Source organism: Lagopus leucura, unplaced genomic scaffold, assembly GCF_019238085.1.
Source record: "Lagopus leucura isolate 7727_CA_CO unplaced genomic scaffold, USGS_WTPT01 Super-Scaffold_739, whole genome shotgun sequence".
Classification (NCBI taxonomy): domain Eukaryota; kingdom Metazoa; phylum Chordata; class Aves; order Galliformes; family Phasianidae; genus Lagopus; species Lagopus leucura.
This window is the reverse complement of record NW_024962255.1, coordinates 19,489,512-19,506,228: the sequence shown is the minus strand read 5'-3', so window position 1 is coordinate 19,506,228 and position 16,717 is coordinate 19,489,512. Positions and strand designations below refer to the sequence as shown.

Genomic DNA, 16,717 nt, shown 5'->3' with positions numbered 1-16,717 from the left:
TACCTATACAATATATGAAAGTTTCCTTTCAGATACACCTTACAACATGAAAACAAGGCAATTACACTTTCAAAAGACAACACATTTATAAATACTATGTAAGGAAATCTTGCTGGAAATATCCTGAATTTAACATAATCACATTAAACAAACTTTTAATTAGTTTATGATATTCCCTTGCCTTTCTATGACAGTTGTTTCAGATAACAATGCACTTCTGTAGAGTGATTCATTTGTGGTCAGTGCAGTACTTTTTCTAGACTTTCTGTGATTCATGCCATGAGATACGGGGTAATAAAGACTGCAAAAAGATAAAACCTTAATTATTCCTTTTGCAGACAGTGCCAGCACTAAAGAAATCCCTAAAACAACAGTGGAGTTTCCCAGGAATAGTTTTCTTGGTCCACATTTGTAACCATAAAACATTCTCAAAGTTCAATGAAAGGCTTTCAGAAGTAAGTAAAGAAAATAAGATTCTGCTAAGGCTAAACCAAGCTTTTAACTGTATTTCATCTGATAAATCACTGATTTCATGTTTCAAAAGGTCCACAAGCTCAACTCAGTTTGGACTTCCCTAGCCTTGATGCATACCTGAGTAATTATTTGCATCACAAACATGGTTGTAGAAACCAGCTGCCCAACTTCATATATAATAGCCATTTACAAAGATTATTCTTGATAGCAGAGAGTAGATATTGAACATAAGAGCTCAATTTAATAAATGGCCAGTGGAAGCTTTGTGTGACTGCAGTGTCCCCCAAGCTGATGGGCCATGACTATGCTACCACAGATACTCCTTTATTAAAGCCCTTCTTCATTAATGTGTGTTGAGTAATGCTGCGGGAACCACGTATGTGCCAACTAAAATCCGATGGATATTTTCTGTTTTCTAGCAACCACAGTATTGTGCCTTGGATTAGCAATTGATTTTAGCCTCAAGCCTAAAATCAAATCAAGAACGTCCCTGTTAAATTGTATAGTATTATTGCACTGAGCTAGCATTACCCTCTGACCCTGCAAACAGCAGCAATTTTTCAAGGGATATGTTGTTATGCAAGTAAATGGAGATGTATAATTTTTCCTCTCTGGGGTTTATTCTACAAATGCAGTTATGATCAAACTATGCTCTCAGGAAATGCTTTCTTATCTTTGCTTACAGAGGCTTCAATTACACACTAAAGCCCATCCAACTTCTTCCATACTCACAACTGCAATATATCTCCTTCCTTCCCTCCTGAAGCTCTGCAGGAGGATAACAATATAGCAACCTAAAGTAGTAAAACCAAATAGTAAACCACTGAAACTTGCTTAATTACTTGGTTTTGAAAAATGGTTTGAGAGAAGCAGCTTTTCCATTCTCCTCTGACATGAAATGAACAGAGCCAACAAACAAATGACCAGGCTTGTTGGATAGTTGACAGAAACCGAATCACTTTTTACCTACTCTAAAAGCCACTCACTGAAAAAGGAGCTGGCTGGTTTAGGCAGGTGAAGAACAAACAGCAGACCTGCAGTGCTGTTTGCATAAACAAGCACTCACAGGAGAGCTAATGCTGTTGATCTTTGAGCAGAACACCTCGAACCTGCCTGCCTGCCACACAGCAACCTCCATGGGCCCACTGGGGAGCCAGCCCACGTGCTACCTAGTCTAGGAATAGCGGGAATAATTTTGACTGCAAACTATTTTGAAAAAGCATACATTTACCATTTTCTGAAACTACAATGACAATTTACAGCAGTTCATTTATTGCAATTAGGCTTTTACACTTAAAATGCAGCATTTTCAGAAAAAGGGCCAGAAGTAGTACAAGAGAGGTCAGTTTTGTTTTACTTGCTATAGAGTCAGTGAGGTACAGCCGCCTGTTATGTGACCCCCTTCCCTCTCCCAGCAGTGCTTTTCTTCTGTGTGCTCCTACAAGTGTCAGGAAAGTGGCTATGACACAAAGCACTGTCAAACAGAAGTGAGACAATGATTTTTTTCCTCTGGAGATGCTCCTATTTTAGCAGCCCTGTTTGAAAGGGGAGATGGGCAGACAAACCTACATTTTTAAGCTTCCGATGACAGGAGAGCTGCTGAACCAAAATAACCAGAAACCTGAGTCCGCTATAAAAAGTGCAGATAGAAGACCATCACTGAAGTGCAAACTGTTCTACTACCTCAGGTAACCCCAGCAGTGTGCCTCAGTGCAGGGACATCTCTCCAGGTGAGGAAAGAACAGTTCTGGCTCTGCACAGCCCTCTCGCAGCCAGAAACTGGAGCAGCACACTGTGGCCATGAACGGGGCTTCGGGTCACCGAGTAGCCACTGAGCTGCTGTGTGCAGTCCATATTTACTAACTTGGGCAACAGCATGTCCATGAAAAGCTCTGCATCTCACTACTATTGGGTTGGCTGTTTGTTTTGTTTTCTTTTCTTTTCTAAGCATATCACTTTAAATAATCTTTGATGAAGTTTTCTAAGCCAGGAAAAAATGATTATTTAAACCCAACAGGAACAAAACACTTTATAGTGGCAAAAAAATACAGCAAGCAGTAGAAACATGTGCAGAAAAGGGTACTTGGTGCAACCACTTGTGTGCAGGCTTCAAGCATGAATCAGTCTGGAATAAAACAGCTGCCCAGGTCCTATCTGTGGCGTGCACATGGAAAGCACAGCCCACCTGTGGGCTGTGCAGGTGGATGTGGTCCCACATGGCCTGGTGGTTCTATGGGACAACAACTTCAGTAGCACAGGCTCACTACACCTCTCTTGAGTTGCTCACTCATGCTTTAAAATGTGTAAATACAGAACATTTAGTAAGTACCAGCCATTTATGCCCTTGGGGGTCGTGGGCCTCAATTTCAACCCCTGGCAGAAGCATTTGTAGCACAAAAGACAAAAAAAAGAAACCTAGACACTCTGCAACCAGTAAGGCTTGAAGAGCAGTTTTCTGGCACATTCCCTAAGCAAACAATGAGGAAATATCACCTGCCATTGAGAGGAAGCCAGCAGTCATCAGGAGATAAGGAAATGGAGAGGAGGGATGTGACATGGGGAGCAGAGGATCAGGGAAGGTCATCCTGAATAGATGGCACCAGGGAACAGGCCAGAACCTTCCCAGTCCTTGCTTGCACTGCCAGGTAGTGCCTCAGACTCCATCTGGGTGACATCTAGTGTCACATACTGGCACAAAGGGCAGGAACTTCAGTCACCAAGAGTCCTGCTAAGGAACTGAAGCCTTTCTGTCCTATGAATGCCCTCATTGTACACACAGAGGCAGTGTACAGGTCTGCGTGCCATGCTTCAGTCACTAGAAGAGACTTCTCCCTCCAGCACTTTCAAGGCTGTTAGTTTCTCTGCTTCCATGCAGCCTGAATCCAAAATGAAGGCATCACTGTCACCTGCCATGCCTCGGCCTGTGCTGATGTGCTGTCTCCTAACAACCTCACACACAGCAGTAGAGCCTTTCATTCACAAACCATGTAAAGAAAAATAATTTGGATGAACCAGAAAAATCTTGTTATTTTCTATTCTTCTTTACTGTAAGCCCCCTTCGCTTCATGTAGAGCACGGTGCTTCCTGCTATTCATTGTGCACAGACACATCTACTGATTAAAGCTCAAAATAGCTCACAGACTCATTATCTCATTGTACAGCATGAGTGCAGGTCTGCCCCTGGGGGAGAGCGGGCAGGAAGGTGACAGTGAAACCACGCAGCCACAGCAGGCTCACACAGCCGTGGGGACAGGCAGTGATGGTGTGGCTGTGGTCATGCTGCAGAGGCCACGTGCTACTGCTTTCTGTTCCTTTGCTCTTGAAATAGCTAACATCTACAACATGGGAAGTACAGCAGGACCTCCAGCACCCTCACACTGCTGTGTGCAGGAGGTGAACAGCCAATAGCACCATGCAAATGAAACCTCTGGTTTTGTCACTTTAGACAAAGACAGGTGTAGCCCAGGATGACAGACTTCAGACCCTGACAACATAGGTTTCCAGCTCCTTTTCATCAAATCTGACAGTTTGCAGTTTCAATCTGGTGTTACTCTTGTTCTGCTAGCTAGTGTCCTGCTAAAGCAGCAACAGGAAGAAGCTCCACATTGACACGTTAAGCAATATTCACTTGGAAGTCCCATACAGCAAACCTATTTGCTTTCCTAGTTCTGGGAAAGGCCTGCTACCAGTGAGTGCCATATGAAGCTCCAGCCGCCCCGAGCCGTGCTGAGGCTATGTCACCCCCTCTCCTTTCCAAGGGATGCAAGGGGTGCAGGTAGTCTGAGTGGGTCACAGAGCTCCCCATTCCAAACACTGCTGTGAGACACGCATCCTCCAACGCAGCCAGTGCCCTCGACCGTACAGAGCCAACACAGCAGGGCTCGGGCTCTTAGAGGCAAAAATACCGAAGTTACTTCCAGCACAGCTGTTTTGGAAACGACTTTGTGGGATGGGAGTGGGGAGAGAAGAGCCCTCGATGTACCAGGAAGCAACGGCACGCCAATACCTCGCGGCTACCATCACACCGCGCAAACAATAACAACCGCCGAAGCCCCAGGGGGCGGCACGCGGCGCCGCCCGCCCCGCAGCCCCGGCTACGTGGAGCGACTGCGGCTTCCCCCCCCACCCCCCCCGCCTCGGCACGCACAGCCTCGCCGCGCCGCGCCCCGGGGCCGGGCCAAGCCCGGCGCATAAAGGCAGCGGCGCGAGGAGGCTCGGGAGGAACGGCACCGCACTGCCCGTGCGTTGCCGCAGGTGAGCGCCGCCGGCCCGGGACCCCGCTGCCCCACGTTGCGCCTGCTCTCCCTCGGTGCAGTTCTAGCGTGCGCTTCGAGCCCCGCAGAAGGAAGTAAGTAAAGGGGAGGGGGGAATAAAATCGATTTTCATCCTTCTGGGGAATGAAACCTCAAAGCTTGCACTATGCTCCTATCAGGCTTGCAGAAGGGCTTAACGCTTGCCTTCTGAATGCTGCTGAACCCCATCATCTTTTGCTGGCAGATTTTTGCCTCTCCTAGCAGCATAGCTGTTCCATTATGCTTTTTTTTTTGTTTTATTATTATTATTTTTTTAATGTTGTATAACCTTAGGAGCAGCAGCCTATGGAGCTGGTCATGGAAACTGGAGAGAATACAATCCTGTTTCTGCTAAAAGCCAAACAAAACTTGATAAATCTGATTCTGGTACTCCACTACCTATTATGGTAAATGCTGCCACGGTTTAAGACGGGGGAAAAAAAAAAAAAGCAAGGAGAAGAATGAAGAGGTCAATGCAGATTCTGCTTTTTTGGCAGTGCTCTGGAATACCAGTGAGAACACTGGGAAGGAGAATGCCATTTATTTAAGTGACAAAGCAAGTGCTCTTGTTTCCCATGACTCAACAGAAATCCATATTTTCAGTAAGGATTGGGTCCTTACCAGAAGAGATGCACTGCAGTAGGAGCCCCTTCTGCAAATACTCCTGCTAACTGACCTTGGTTTTAGCATCACAGAATCACAGAGTATCCCAAGTTGGAAGTGACCTGCAAGGACCCCAGAGTCCAACTGCTGGCTCCATGTAGGACCATCCAAAACTCAAATCATATTTGAGAGCATTTTGTAAAATAAATGTGGTTTTCATCATCTGAGAGACAGGTTTAGGAATAAATCTTAAAGAAAGCTGTAGCGTTCTTATCAAATGCTTGCAGCAGGTGTTAGCCATGGACTTTGGGGGATATAAGGGCTGTTTTTAATACAGTAGTCAGAACATAAATGAAGAAAAAGTTCTCCTTCAGCTCCTTTATTCTTTCCCCCATTTACTCAGCAGTGTTCACAGTGCAAACCAGCTTTCTTAACTAGATCTCGGTTAATAGCTCATATCTGATTTAACTAAAAGCCAAATTGCCTAACAAATTCACTTCTGATTATTCCGAGTTCTAGGGTGATGTGGTATGTAGCATCCTAGCTGTTGATCTTATGGGATAGGTAACTTGATTAATGTAGTGCTGTCTGCTCAAATGCAGCAGCTGATCCAGTCTGTTAGAATTTGAAGACTCAGCTCAGAGTCTCTGAAAGAAATTGAAGTGAATGAGCACTTTCACTGTAACTTGATCTATATGGACTACACACTAGAATGTTCTTTTATGTGCTTTCAGGAAGATGTGTTTAATTAGCTGTTACTAAAATCCATGTTTCAGAGGTTTGGAAAAAGCAAATGAGATTCAATTTGTACTGAAAAATTGCAGAATTGTAAAGAAATGACAATATATTCACTCTGTTTCCTATCTTGAACTGTCAATATTAATTTAGGCTGCATTAGTTAAAGGTGTGCAAAGAGAAGGTCATGAATAATTAAGACAGCAGATGAAGCAAAAATGCATTCTCAACAAGCTTTTCCCTGATGGAACAAACAATAACACGCTGTCTTTCTGCTCATTTCAGAATGATTCAGATCTTAGATCCGAGACCCTTGCCAAACTCCATCATGCCTGTGGACGTGGCCATGAGAATCTGCCTAGCCCATTCACCACCTCTGAAGAGCTTCCTCAGCCCCCTTGAGAGCTGCCAGAGAAATAACTTTGTGAACAGATTCAAACCTCTCAGACCATGTCTCCATGTGAGACGTGACTCTGAGGCACAGAACAGTGACTGGAACCACTCGTCAGCCCGAGCCAAAAAGCGAGTTGTGTTTGCAGATTCAAAGGGGCTCTCCCTGACAGCAATACACACCTTCTCAGAGGTCCAGGAGCACCCTAGCTGGGACCTCCAGTTTGATCTTATAGGTCTTGAAAGCATAACCTCTAACCTGAAGCTTCATGAGGAGAAAAACTTGATTCTGGATTTCCCACGTCCCTCTGCTGACTACCTGGACTTCAGGAACCGCCTGCAGAAGAACTTGGTCTGTCTGGAGAACTGCAGCCTACAAGAGAAGGTGCTGTCAGGCACTGTGAAAGTAAAAAATGTGAGCTTTGAGAAGAAGGTTCATGTTCGAATCACCTTTGATACGTGGAAGACTTACACGGACATGGCGTGTGTATACATGAACAATATTTATGGTGATTCTGAAAACGATACCTTCTCATTTACTATTGACTTGCCTCCTGCCATTCCTTCTCAAGAGAAAATAGAGTTCTGCATTTCCTACCAAAGTGGAGAGCGTACCTTCTGGGACAATAATGAGGGGCAGAATTATAAGATTCTCCATGCAGAGTGGAAATCTGATGGTGTTCGGATACCATCTGCCACAAAAGACTGTTTTGATGTTCCAACTCCAAGGAGAGGGCAGGAGAGAGAGCCCGATCATCTCGGCAGTCCAAGGCTGTCCAGTGGCCTCTTTCCCCAGTGGCAGAGCTCAGGTGGGATTGAAAATTCATCACCATATTGGTGACAGACACTATCTTGGAAGTGTTCTTACACTTGGCAACAAATCAGTGTTAGCTTTCTGGTTCACATAACTATATAACAAAACCACCGGCAGCTGTGGCTGCCTTTGCAACTCCAAATTCAGCAGTCTGTTGGGACTCGTTAAGCCATATTATGTTATTGAAGTTCTTAGCCAAAACTCAACCTTGGAAAGAAAGGCAAACAAGATAAAACCCATGCATATACCACCGACTAGAAATAGCATGCCTGTATCTTAAGTATATGCGACTTGCTTTCTGCTGTTATCTCTCCTGAGTCATTAGGCAGGAGACTCTGTTAGGAGCTATGGAAGGTGACAGTATCTTAGCAAGCTGTAGCAGCTGTATGTGTGTGAATGCATGTGCACAGAGGTGTCACAGAAGCAGAACATCACAGTCCATTTTGTGCCTGTTAGCGCAGCAAAGCTGAGGCAGTGCTCTCAGGACTGAGGCTTGCAATGACCTACATGCTTGTAGCAGTGGCAGGTAGGACTGCATGGCTAGGATTTGTGGCTTCAATAAAGATTAGGAAACTTGGAGCGGATAATGGAAAAGTGGGAGAAGGAGAAGAGGTAAGATGTGCTGCCTAACTTGGAGATGGACAATGTGTTGATGTCTTCAAAGCTGGCTTTCTAAATAAAGGAAAAATTTATGAAATTAAAAAGGAAAACACAGAAAATGATGCAAAGTGAGTGGTGGAAGTGTCTTTGGGAAGACATCTCTGACCTCACTGGCCTTGGGAATAATGGATATCTTGCATTTAAGATCAAATCGAACCTTGATTTCTACCTTCATCATTCTACTCGCTTGACAGGCTGATGGTTACCTTCTAATGTTAAAAGAAAAATGTGCCTTTAAAAAAACAGTCACTATACATGCCAAAAGTAAAGGCTGAAGCCAAGGTTAGTGTATAGACTTAGACTGAATGATTTGTAAATGTCTTAGCCTGTGGCAGCATTAGGTGATTTCACTCATTTCCTGATCTAGTCTTACAGCACCTAATGGTTGAGTATCCTGCTCCCTATTGCAGAGTCAGAGATACCTTTTAAAAAGTGTGTAATATAGGAAAGGTCCTTCATATTGAAGACAGTGAATTAGCTGCAGTTGGTGAAAGCTAATTTCTTTTAAAGAGCAGAATTGCTGCTAGTTTTTCTAGAATGAATATAGGCTTGCACATAAATAGAAAACTGCTCAGTTTTATTGTACCTCATTTTAGAAGTTTTTTTCTTTTTAAACAAGCGTATATTTTATATCACATGCTTGTAATTTAGCTTCCTGAGCCGTCAAACTGTAAACATGGTCTGTATTTCATGCAAGATTTGTGTGGGAAATTGTCCAGCATATACTCAGCAGTTGTAAATACTGGCACACCTTTTAACTGTAAAGAAGTGTTGTTAACATCAAAATACACGTGACTTGTGAAATAGCCCCAGTCTGAAGCTACTTGCAGTGTAATGAGAAGATAAATGCTAAGATGAAGTAAGTCTCTTCCACTGATTGCACTTTTTTTTTTTTTTTTAATGTAACCCATGCTGTTAAGTGTCTACTAGCTATTTTAAGAATAAATTGTGTTTTGATACATCTGGTTCTTATTGAGTCAACTCAATGTGCTAATTCCATTCCTTTAAACAACTACAGTTCCAACAGGAGCATGAGGCATAGCAGGTTTGCTCTGTGCCACCAGCTATTGGTAAAGTTGACTATAGTATGGTATCTCAGCACAACATCTGATGTCATCCTGAAGATGAAATCCAAACTCTTCACTGAATATGAGGTTATCAAGAGTGTTAGCCTTACATTATTGTCATTTAAAACAAACAAACAAAAAAACTGTCTGTCTTACTCATGTTTTGGTTTTGACACATTTCTCTAGTGCTTCTCCTGTTACAGGGGTACTTCCGTCCCAGTCCAGTGGCCTGAGTTTCCTGCTGAACTGTAGCATATGTGATGCATGCCTGGGTGCACCTAGACAATAGTCCTTAATGTCTTCTGGCTCACTTTCACCTGGTACTTAGCTTGTTATGCTGTCTTTGCAGCTATTGCTGCTATTCAGGGGAGGGGGAGGTTTTGTTTCTCCTTATGCTTAGGAGCCAGCTCAACTGCCATCAGTAGTACCAAACACCAAAGAAAAATTTCTCCCTTTGAGCCAGTCTTTCACCGTTGACACTGTTCTGTGGACCCACCCTTTCAAGTATTTAGGGTGGAGAAAACACTAAATAACTATGCAGTGTCCAAGTCTGCAGAGAACAGAAGGGTCTGATGCATTCCTGCTTCCGCTAGATGCCAACTTAGACCAGCACAGAGCAGGAACAGCCTAGCCAGCACTGGTTGTACACCAGATACATGGGATTTCCCAACTTATTAAGAAAATTCAGTGACAAGATGCAATCTAGTTCAATCTGTTGCATGCAAAGTCAGCAAGAGAGGTAGTCTTAATTATGAAAAAGAAATTCCAAAAAGACAAGACACAACATAGCTTTAATAGCAAGTTTCTGAACTAGGTAGTGAACATGGGGTTTCCACTTTACAAAGCCTGGTTGGTCCACCTACCAACCTCAAACTGTACTAAGGCAAAATTGTACCTTGTAAATAACTCAGTGTCTTTCTGTGCTAGAGCTCTGGGGCCATGACACATACTGCACCACCCTGCTCTAGGAAGAAAAGTGAACTGAACAGAGATTTATAATAAGTGGCTTGAAGGCTCCTCTGTCTCAATGTGAGACTTCACTTAAGCAAAACAAAAGCAAAGCTTCTTGGGTAGAGCCAAAGCCTTTCGCAATGAGGAAAAGCAGCACTTCTTGTCCTCCAGCCAAGTTCTGGGACCAGCCATCAGGACTCAAAATGCTTACTTGTTCTTCTCTTGACTGAGACGTAAATCACTTAAAATACCAAAAACCAGCTTATTTTTAACAAGTTTTAGCTTTAAGACAACTTCTGTGCAAAAATGCCTTGCAAGATCACATTTGCCCAGTAAACAGGCAGTGCTTTTGCTGTGTTTCAGCATTTCCTGAGAACATAATTAGAATTCACACAGGCAATTAATGAATATTAACTTCTTTAGTTATACATAAATGAATTACCGTAATTTATATGGTATATTTGGTAAATTAATGGCTATATGGTACATTTTAAGGTAATTATATATATACACAAAGCATAAGCTTTTATCCCTTTCAGACAGTTATAAGCTTTAAAATGAAACATAATAAAGAGCAAAAGGTTTCAGTGAGGCCAAAATAAGGTAAGGCTGCCCTCAATCTTCTCTTGAGATCTCTTCCTTCTCCTCCTATATCAAGAATCAGCTGTACTGACTGGCATTTGCTTAATCAGCTCTTACATCCCTTTAATGATGGAGGGTTCACATCTTTCCAATTACTCTTTTCTCTTCTTACTTTAAAAGAGGCTCCTGAAGCCATAGCCTAACTAAAATTAAGCTCCCAATTAGCCGTATTCTGCATAGACAGGAAGAGGAAACTCTTGCTGTCTTTTTGCGGTAGCCTGTAAGTTCTTGAGAATGAGTAACAGCTTTTTCGCCTCTCCCTACATCCCTTCTCTAGAATCTGTAATGCTTCATTTCATGAAAAAAATGAATATTTCAGCTTATAACGCACTTTTGGATAGGAGCCTGTCTGACCTTTGGAACTTCCTTAAGGCAGAAATACCTTTTTCAGTCAGCTCTGATTAAAGTCTGGCTGCGTGGTCCTCAATTTCAGCAGTGAAAACATTGTGCTGCCTGGAACCCGTCTGTTCATTGCTCAACTGACTTCACAAATCCTGTGTGGTAAGGCTTGGGAACATACATCACTTCTGAGGTGCTTGACAGACCGTCTCTGAAGCCTACAACATCTGGGCAGATTGAATCAATGATACAGTTCACTGGGCACTTAATTTAAGGATGTTATCACCCCCATTAAGAACATTCATCTTTTTGTGCACCTCCTCCTTGTGTTACATACTTCTAACTCTCCAGCCTTTGCTCATCTCCCTTCTGGATCAGTCACCAAGATGGTAAGCCTTCATGTTTTCTGTGCCAAGAATGGAGTTGTCTGCTTTAGGGATAAAGTTCATGCCAGATAGGTAGACTGACTTCTATTTATGCAGTGTTTGCTGCAAATGGCCCAATGCTGATTTCAGTGAGTGCATCTTTTGAAGAGTAAGGTAGAAAATACCATGGTTAATTATGCTGAGGCAAAGCAAGAATGCAGCACTAGGGTCCAACTCAGTTCTGGATAACTTTGCAACATGCTGTGCATTAAATCCTCAGCTTACTTTGATCATAGGGGAATGAGGCTCAGGACTGGGCTTTCTAACAGCACTGTCAGGAAGGTTATGGTTACAAGAAGTTAGCAACCAGAGCTGATTCAAGGGAAAGTAACCAGTGCTTAAACAAAACCCAGAAAGCAGAAGTCAGAAAAAGTTGGTCTACAGTTTACTATATTATGATAGAAATAAATGAGGAAGAGTAAAACCCCTTGAGAAGCTAAATTATTTGCTTCAAAAGGGTTCCTGGAGAAATGCTTTTGCTTTCTCTTCATAGTTCGCCATCATAGCATTTCAGATGCCATCAGCCCTGAAGCATTTTGCACCTTGCACTGGAACATGATAGTGGTACTTCTACACTCTCAGTTGGTGGCAATAGGACCGACACAGCAATTCCCCTCTCCTGCTGCTGCACACTGCACAACTCCTGCCATAGGCAAGCTCCTCTTTCCCCAGTTACAGCCACAGTTAACCATGAGGTCAAATCTGGGAAATAGCCATGTCAAGAGCAAACAGTTGCATTTTTTAAAATAACATGTCTTACTGGTCCTCCTTTGAGAAAAAATCTTTTCAAAAGAGAGGAAGAATTCATAATGCACAGCAAACATCATCAACTAGAATAAGGGAAAATTCAAGAGTGAGGACTTTTTATTTTTAAATTTTAGTTTTAAAGGCTTTTCTTTGCAAGATCCTTTTGTCTCCTGCCTTCCCATTGTCAATCTCCCTACAGTTTCCTTGGCCTCAGAAGAGAAAGCCAATGTGCCTGGAACTAATTCAGTATATAAGGAGACAGGCTTTGAAGGCATCCAGCTGTTTCACAGTTAGAAAAAAAAAAAAAATAATAAATTATGTAGATTTAAAAAAACAACAAAACCAAAACAAACAAACAAACAAAAAACCAAACAGCTCTATTCCTCAACTAATTACATACCTCATTACAGTTGGATCAGCTCAGGTCAAGATACATTACACAGACCTCTGACTTTGCTCTGACCCCTGAAGTGAACCACTGACCTCAGGAAAGTAGCTCAGCCCATCACTACTCTGCACAGCCATAGCCAGTGATTGGTCCATTCCATAAAATGTTAAGGCCACACACTACAAGAACAGGCAGGAACTGCAGAGTTCAGTGGTTACAACTAAAAATTCTGCGTTCAGGTGACAATCAGATATTGAATATCAATACCCTTCAAACACTCCATCTAGCACAGCAAAGGTTTGAGAGACAAAAGCTTGTCAAATATTCCACCCACCTTCATTCTTCCTTTAGAAGAATTCCAGCCTCCTTTTGCCCTCAAAGATGGATAATCGAAACCAGCACACAATCTCCCTATCTCTAGCTACTACCTTTGCTACCACAGCCGTAAAAACGTTTACGTTTTGCTCTGCATAGGAAAGTCAGGAACCACTAACTTCCAAGCCATTTTCCCTAGCCCTTGAGTTTCAGGCTATAGTCTTTCTTACCTGGTGTTGTCTTCTGGAAGACTGTGGGCATCCAAATTGCTGGACTGTGTCATTTTCAGAGGTCTGTCATCATTTTCCTCAGGAAGGATAGAAGGGCAGATGTGTAATACCACCACAGAGGAACCATCTGCTGGTTGAAGGGAGACCCAGAAATTGAGATTACACAAGTTAGGACTCCCCATAGGTCTTCAGAACAAGAGCCAAGAGCCACTTCCGCTAGTAGATGAAAATGATGCATAAGGGATAGGTGTTACTGCTGAAGTTAGTCTTCTGTGGGCCTTCTGTCAACCTAGGAATGATAGGTTAGTGCTTAGTGCTGCATTAGCAGCAGCTGAGAAAATGGGAGTAGCAAATGCTGATTGTATGGCACACATGGTAATTATTTGCTGAATAACTGAATGGTGCTTCTCATCCTCCAAATCAAGCCTCTCCCCTGCAGAGTAAAATAGCAGGGAGGTTTCATAGGCCCTTATCTTAGCGCCCTAGCTGTACTGGGACCATTGAAACCATAAGCCCAAAGCACCAGTAGAGAAATCAGCAGAGAAAATGCTGGGTATTTTGATCCATGGGTGTCTTAGAGATGTTCTTGGAGCACTTGCTGCCCTTGCTTGTAGAAAATGAACAAGGTAGATGAAGGTTTACCCATCCTCTAAAAAAAAAAATTCTTAATTTGCACCTATGTTTGCAGAGACTGGCAGAGCAATATTCACTTCCCACTCATGGTAGCTTGGATGTTAACGGGCAAGAGCTTGTAGGAAATTCCTGGGCAACACTGAGAGCAGCACAGATCTTGTTAGAGGAAGCAAGAATCAGTGCAGGTGTGAGGTGTTTCTGGCTACCTATAGAGCCCACTCTGTTGGAGGAGATAGTGATGGGGCACCATGCATGGCAATAAAAGCCTCTGTTCCAAGTTCCACATGCAGCTTGACCAAAGAGCCTAACTTGGTCAATTTGTAGCTAGGGCTACTAACTAGAATGAAAAATTCTCATTGCCTTGTTTTATCTGGCACGGAAGCCTGCTGGACCATTTCAGGAGAAAAGGGGAAAGTACTTTTATCTGTAGCCCTTTTGGCCAGAAAAAAGACTGGATTATAGATTGATGGTTAACTGCAGTTTTTAGCAGTCAAAACAGTTTGACAAAAAAAAAAAAAAAAAACACCAAAAACTAAAGTAAGAGGTATTCACTTACTTGATCATTCTGATGCACAAAGCTGAGTTTCTTAAAAATTGTGGAAAGAATGGGAAGTGAATTTTCTCTGCTCCTAAAGCAACATCATTAACAGCTGCTGCTGTCACTTTCTGAATGGCCAATGGATGCCTTCCAGACACCATTCTAACCCTTTTCCATTTCTTCTTTTTTACCAAGGTTTTTTAAATCCTCCAGGAAAAGCTGTTACTTACAGAAATGCTCTCCTGTCCCACTTTTGGAGCTCTGCTCAGACAGCAGGGTTACCACCTGTCCTGCGAGACTGAAAACCAGAATAAATTCCTAATATTCTACCTTTATTTTTATATTGTTCTCTTGGGAATTAGAGTAGTATCATTCACAGGCACAGAACCCATGGTTTAGGTACCACAAGGACAATTGCCACAGGTTTAAAATAATTTTGAGACAGCAGTGGCTGTACTTTCATTGATGGTTTCAGTTTTTGTCAGAGCTACTTGCTTTTCCTCCTCTGAGTCACAAGTTGGGCACGACAGCAAGGGATCCTCTGCAGCATTTTGTGTATTTGTGCTCCTTCATAGAGACAACTCTGCGCAGTTGTTTGCAACATATTCTTTTCAATTGTTTTTTTAAAATCACAGCCTCTTGCAGCTCATCATTTTTGTTGCTTTAGTCTGCCTGTTGTGGGTCTACATAGGAGGCTTGGTCTGACGCTGCTGCTGGAGAGCTCTCTGCAGGGTGGTTCCCCTTAAACCACTGCCAGTCCTGCAGGAGGGATTCCAGCCATTCTGTTCAAGCATCTTCCATAAGCTGTTGTTCTCCAAAGGGCACTCCTTTTCAACACTATAAACACATGGTTTCCCTGGACAGTGTGGATCCCATCACATAATGGTTCAAATTAAGTGTTTCCATCCTGCAGTAAATTGGGGACCTGTGTGACTGCCTCCCAAAGTGGCAAGCAGTACAAAAGGGAAAAAGAATGTGGACTGGAGTCCCTGGATGTTTTCCACCATCCGGTCCTTAATGCTTGCCATGAGTTCCTTGCTTCCCACGCTGGCTGCCAAACACCAGACAAGAATTAGGGGATGGCTGGGTCAGCAAGGGCTGTGCTGCAGCCCAGTCTGGTGAAGGAAATGTTCCTCTGCTCTAAGGAGACACTGAAATAGTTGTGCTGACAGCATTTGCTTCCTCTTAAACAGCTATTTTACTCCTACATTTAACAGATGGACCAGTGACAGGGAGATGAGTGCTGAAAGCCTCCGGCTAATTTTACTGATTTGAAAACAAAACTGAGAAATATATGTATTTTTATCCCTCCCAATTTTCACAGAGTTTTTACTCTTTTCATTCAGCAAATGCCAGAGCTACAAATGATATTTAAATTTAATTTAGCAAGAAATGGAGTGGAAGGTGGAGATGCGAAGGTTTGGCTGATTTGAAACAACTGTTTGGCCATCCTAAACCATTTCACCCATCTTCATGTTTTTGCAGGCCAGGTGAGCATTTCAAACATAATTAGCAAATGTACTTTCAGTACAGAGACTGCTTCTGGAGCAGGAGGACCCACTTTTGATTTTCATGCCTGCACTAACCAGCTGGATTGCCTACCCTACTTCAAACATGCTCCAAATACAGAGGCTGCTCTGAAAGTAATGCTTCCTATTTTATTGTGTTGGCCCATGATGTTAGAGGTGGATGTTGGTGTTATGACAGTAGAGGTGAACCTTCCTGATGTTATTCCATTACATGTTGCCATGTGACAGATGGCAGCAGATGAGGAGTCTGACACAATAGCAGATGACATGGAAGTGTGTGTGAAACAAAGGAGTGTCATTGAATTCCTCCATCCAGAACAAAAAGGGCAACCATTGACATTCATTCATGCTTGTTGAATATTTCTGGAGTCTAAACAGTGGACGTGAGCGCAGTGAGGCAGTGGGTGGTGCGTTTCAGCAGTGGTGATGGAGACAGTGGGTCACCTCTGCTGGTGCAGCATGCAGGCTCTTGTTCATCATTGGTGAAAATGCATAGCTAACGGTTACAATTTTGAAAAAGTGTTTTGTAACTGAGTTACTGAGTTAACTGTTAACTGTTGTAGCTTCTGTGGAAATTAATTGGAGGCATTATTTTCAGAGCAACCTACGTAGTACATTTCTCTCAAATAGTTCCATTCTTTTATGACCAGATCAGGCTTTCTTCCATTCTTGAGCACTGTGCAGTATTTCCCTCACACTTCCTGAATTCTCAAACTTGCAACGGAGCTGTTCTCACCTTATATCCTGCCTGAAATGCATAGGCTGTATGTGCTGCTGTGAGTCACCAGTAATTACACTCCCATCTGTTGGAAAGACACTGGGGATGGAGTTGAAGGTGATTCAGCAAAACATTTCATTATCAATATCATACTGGCAGTCATCACGCCTGAGTCATCATCTTCACTCTGCACAATCACAGGCTATCGTGTAATGGAACTGTCCCTA

The 16,717-nt window shown here is 42.9% G+C and overlaps 1 protein-coding gene and 1 long non-coding RNA gene across 4 annotated transcripts in view; one reads left to right on the top strand and one right to left on the bottom strand.

Moving 5' to 3' along the window:
• The window catches only part of LOC122175340, a 47,020-nt gene that overhangs the window by 12,691 nt on the left and 17,612 nt on the right, over positions 1-16,717 (bottom strand). For 2 of the 3 annotated variants that reach the window (XR_006177386.1, XR_006177388.1), the window contains one exon: positions 13,073-13,199. This is a non-coding gene — a long non-coding RNA (uncharacterized LOC122175340). Of the gene's footprint in view, positions 1-13,072; positions 13,203-16,717 lie in introns of all 3 variants that reach the window. The other variant, XR_006177387.1, reaches the window with a different exon arrangement.
• On the top strand, positions 4,705-8,929 carry PPP1R3C (protein phosphatase 1 regulatory subunit 3C). The gene is made up of 2 exons (XM_042862954.1): positions 4,705-4,822; positions 6,390-8,929. Exon 2 carries the CDS (start codon positions 6,391-6,393, stop codon positions 7,333-7,335), a length of 945 nt encoding a protein of 314 aa, XP_042718888.1. The 5' UTR covers positions 4,705-4,822; position 6,390; the 3' UTR covers positions 7,336-8,929.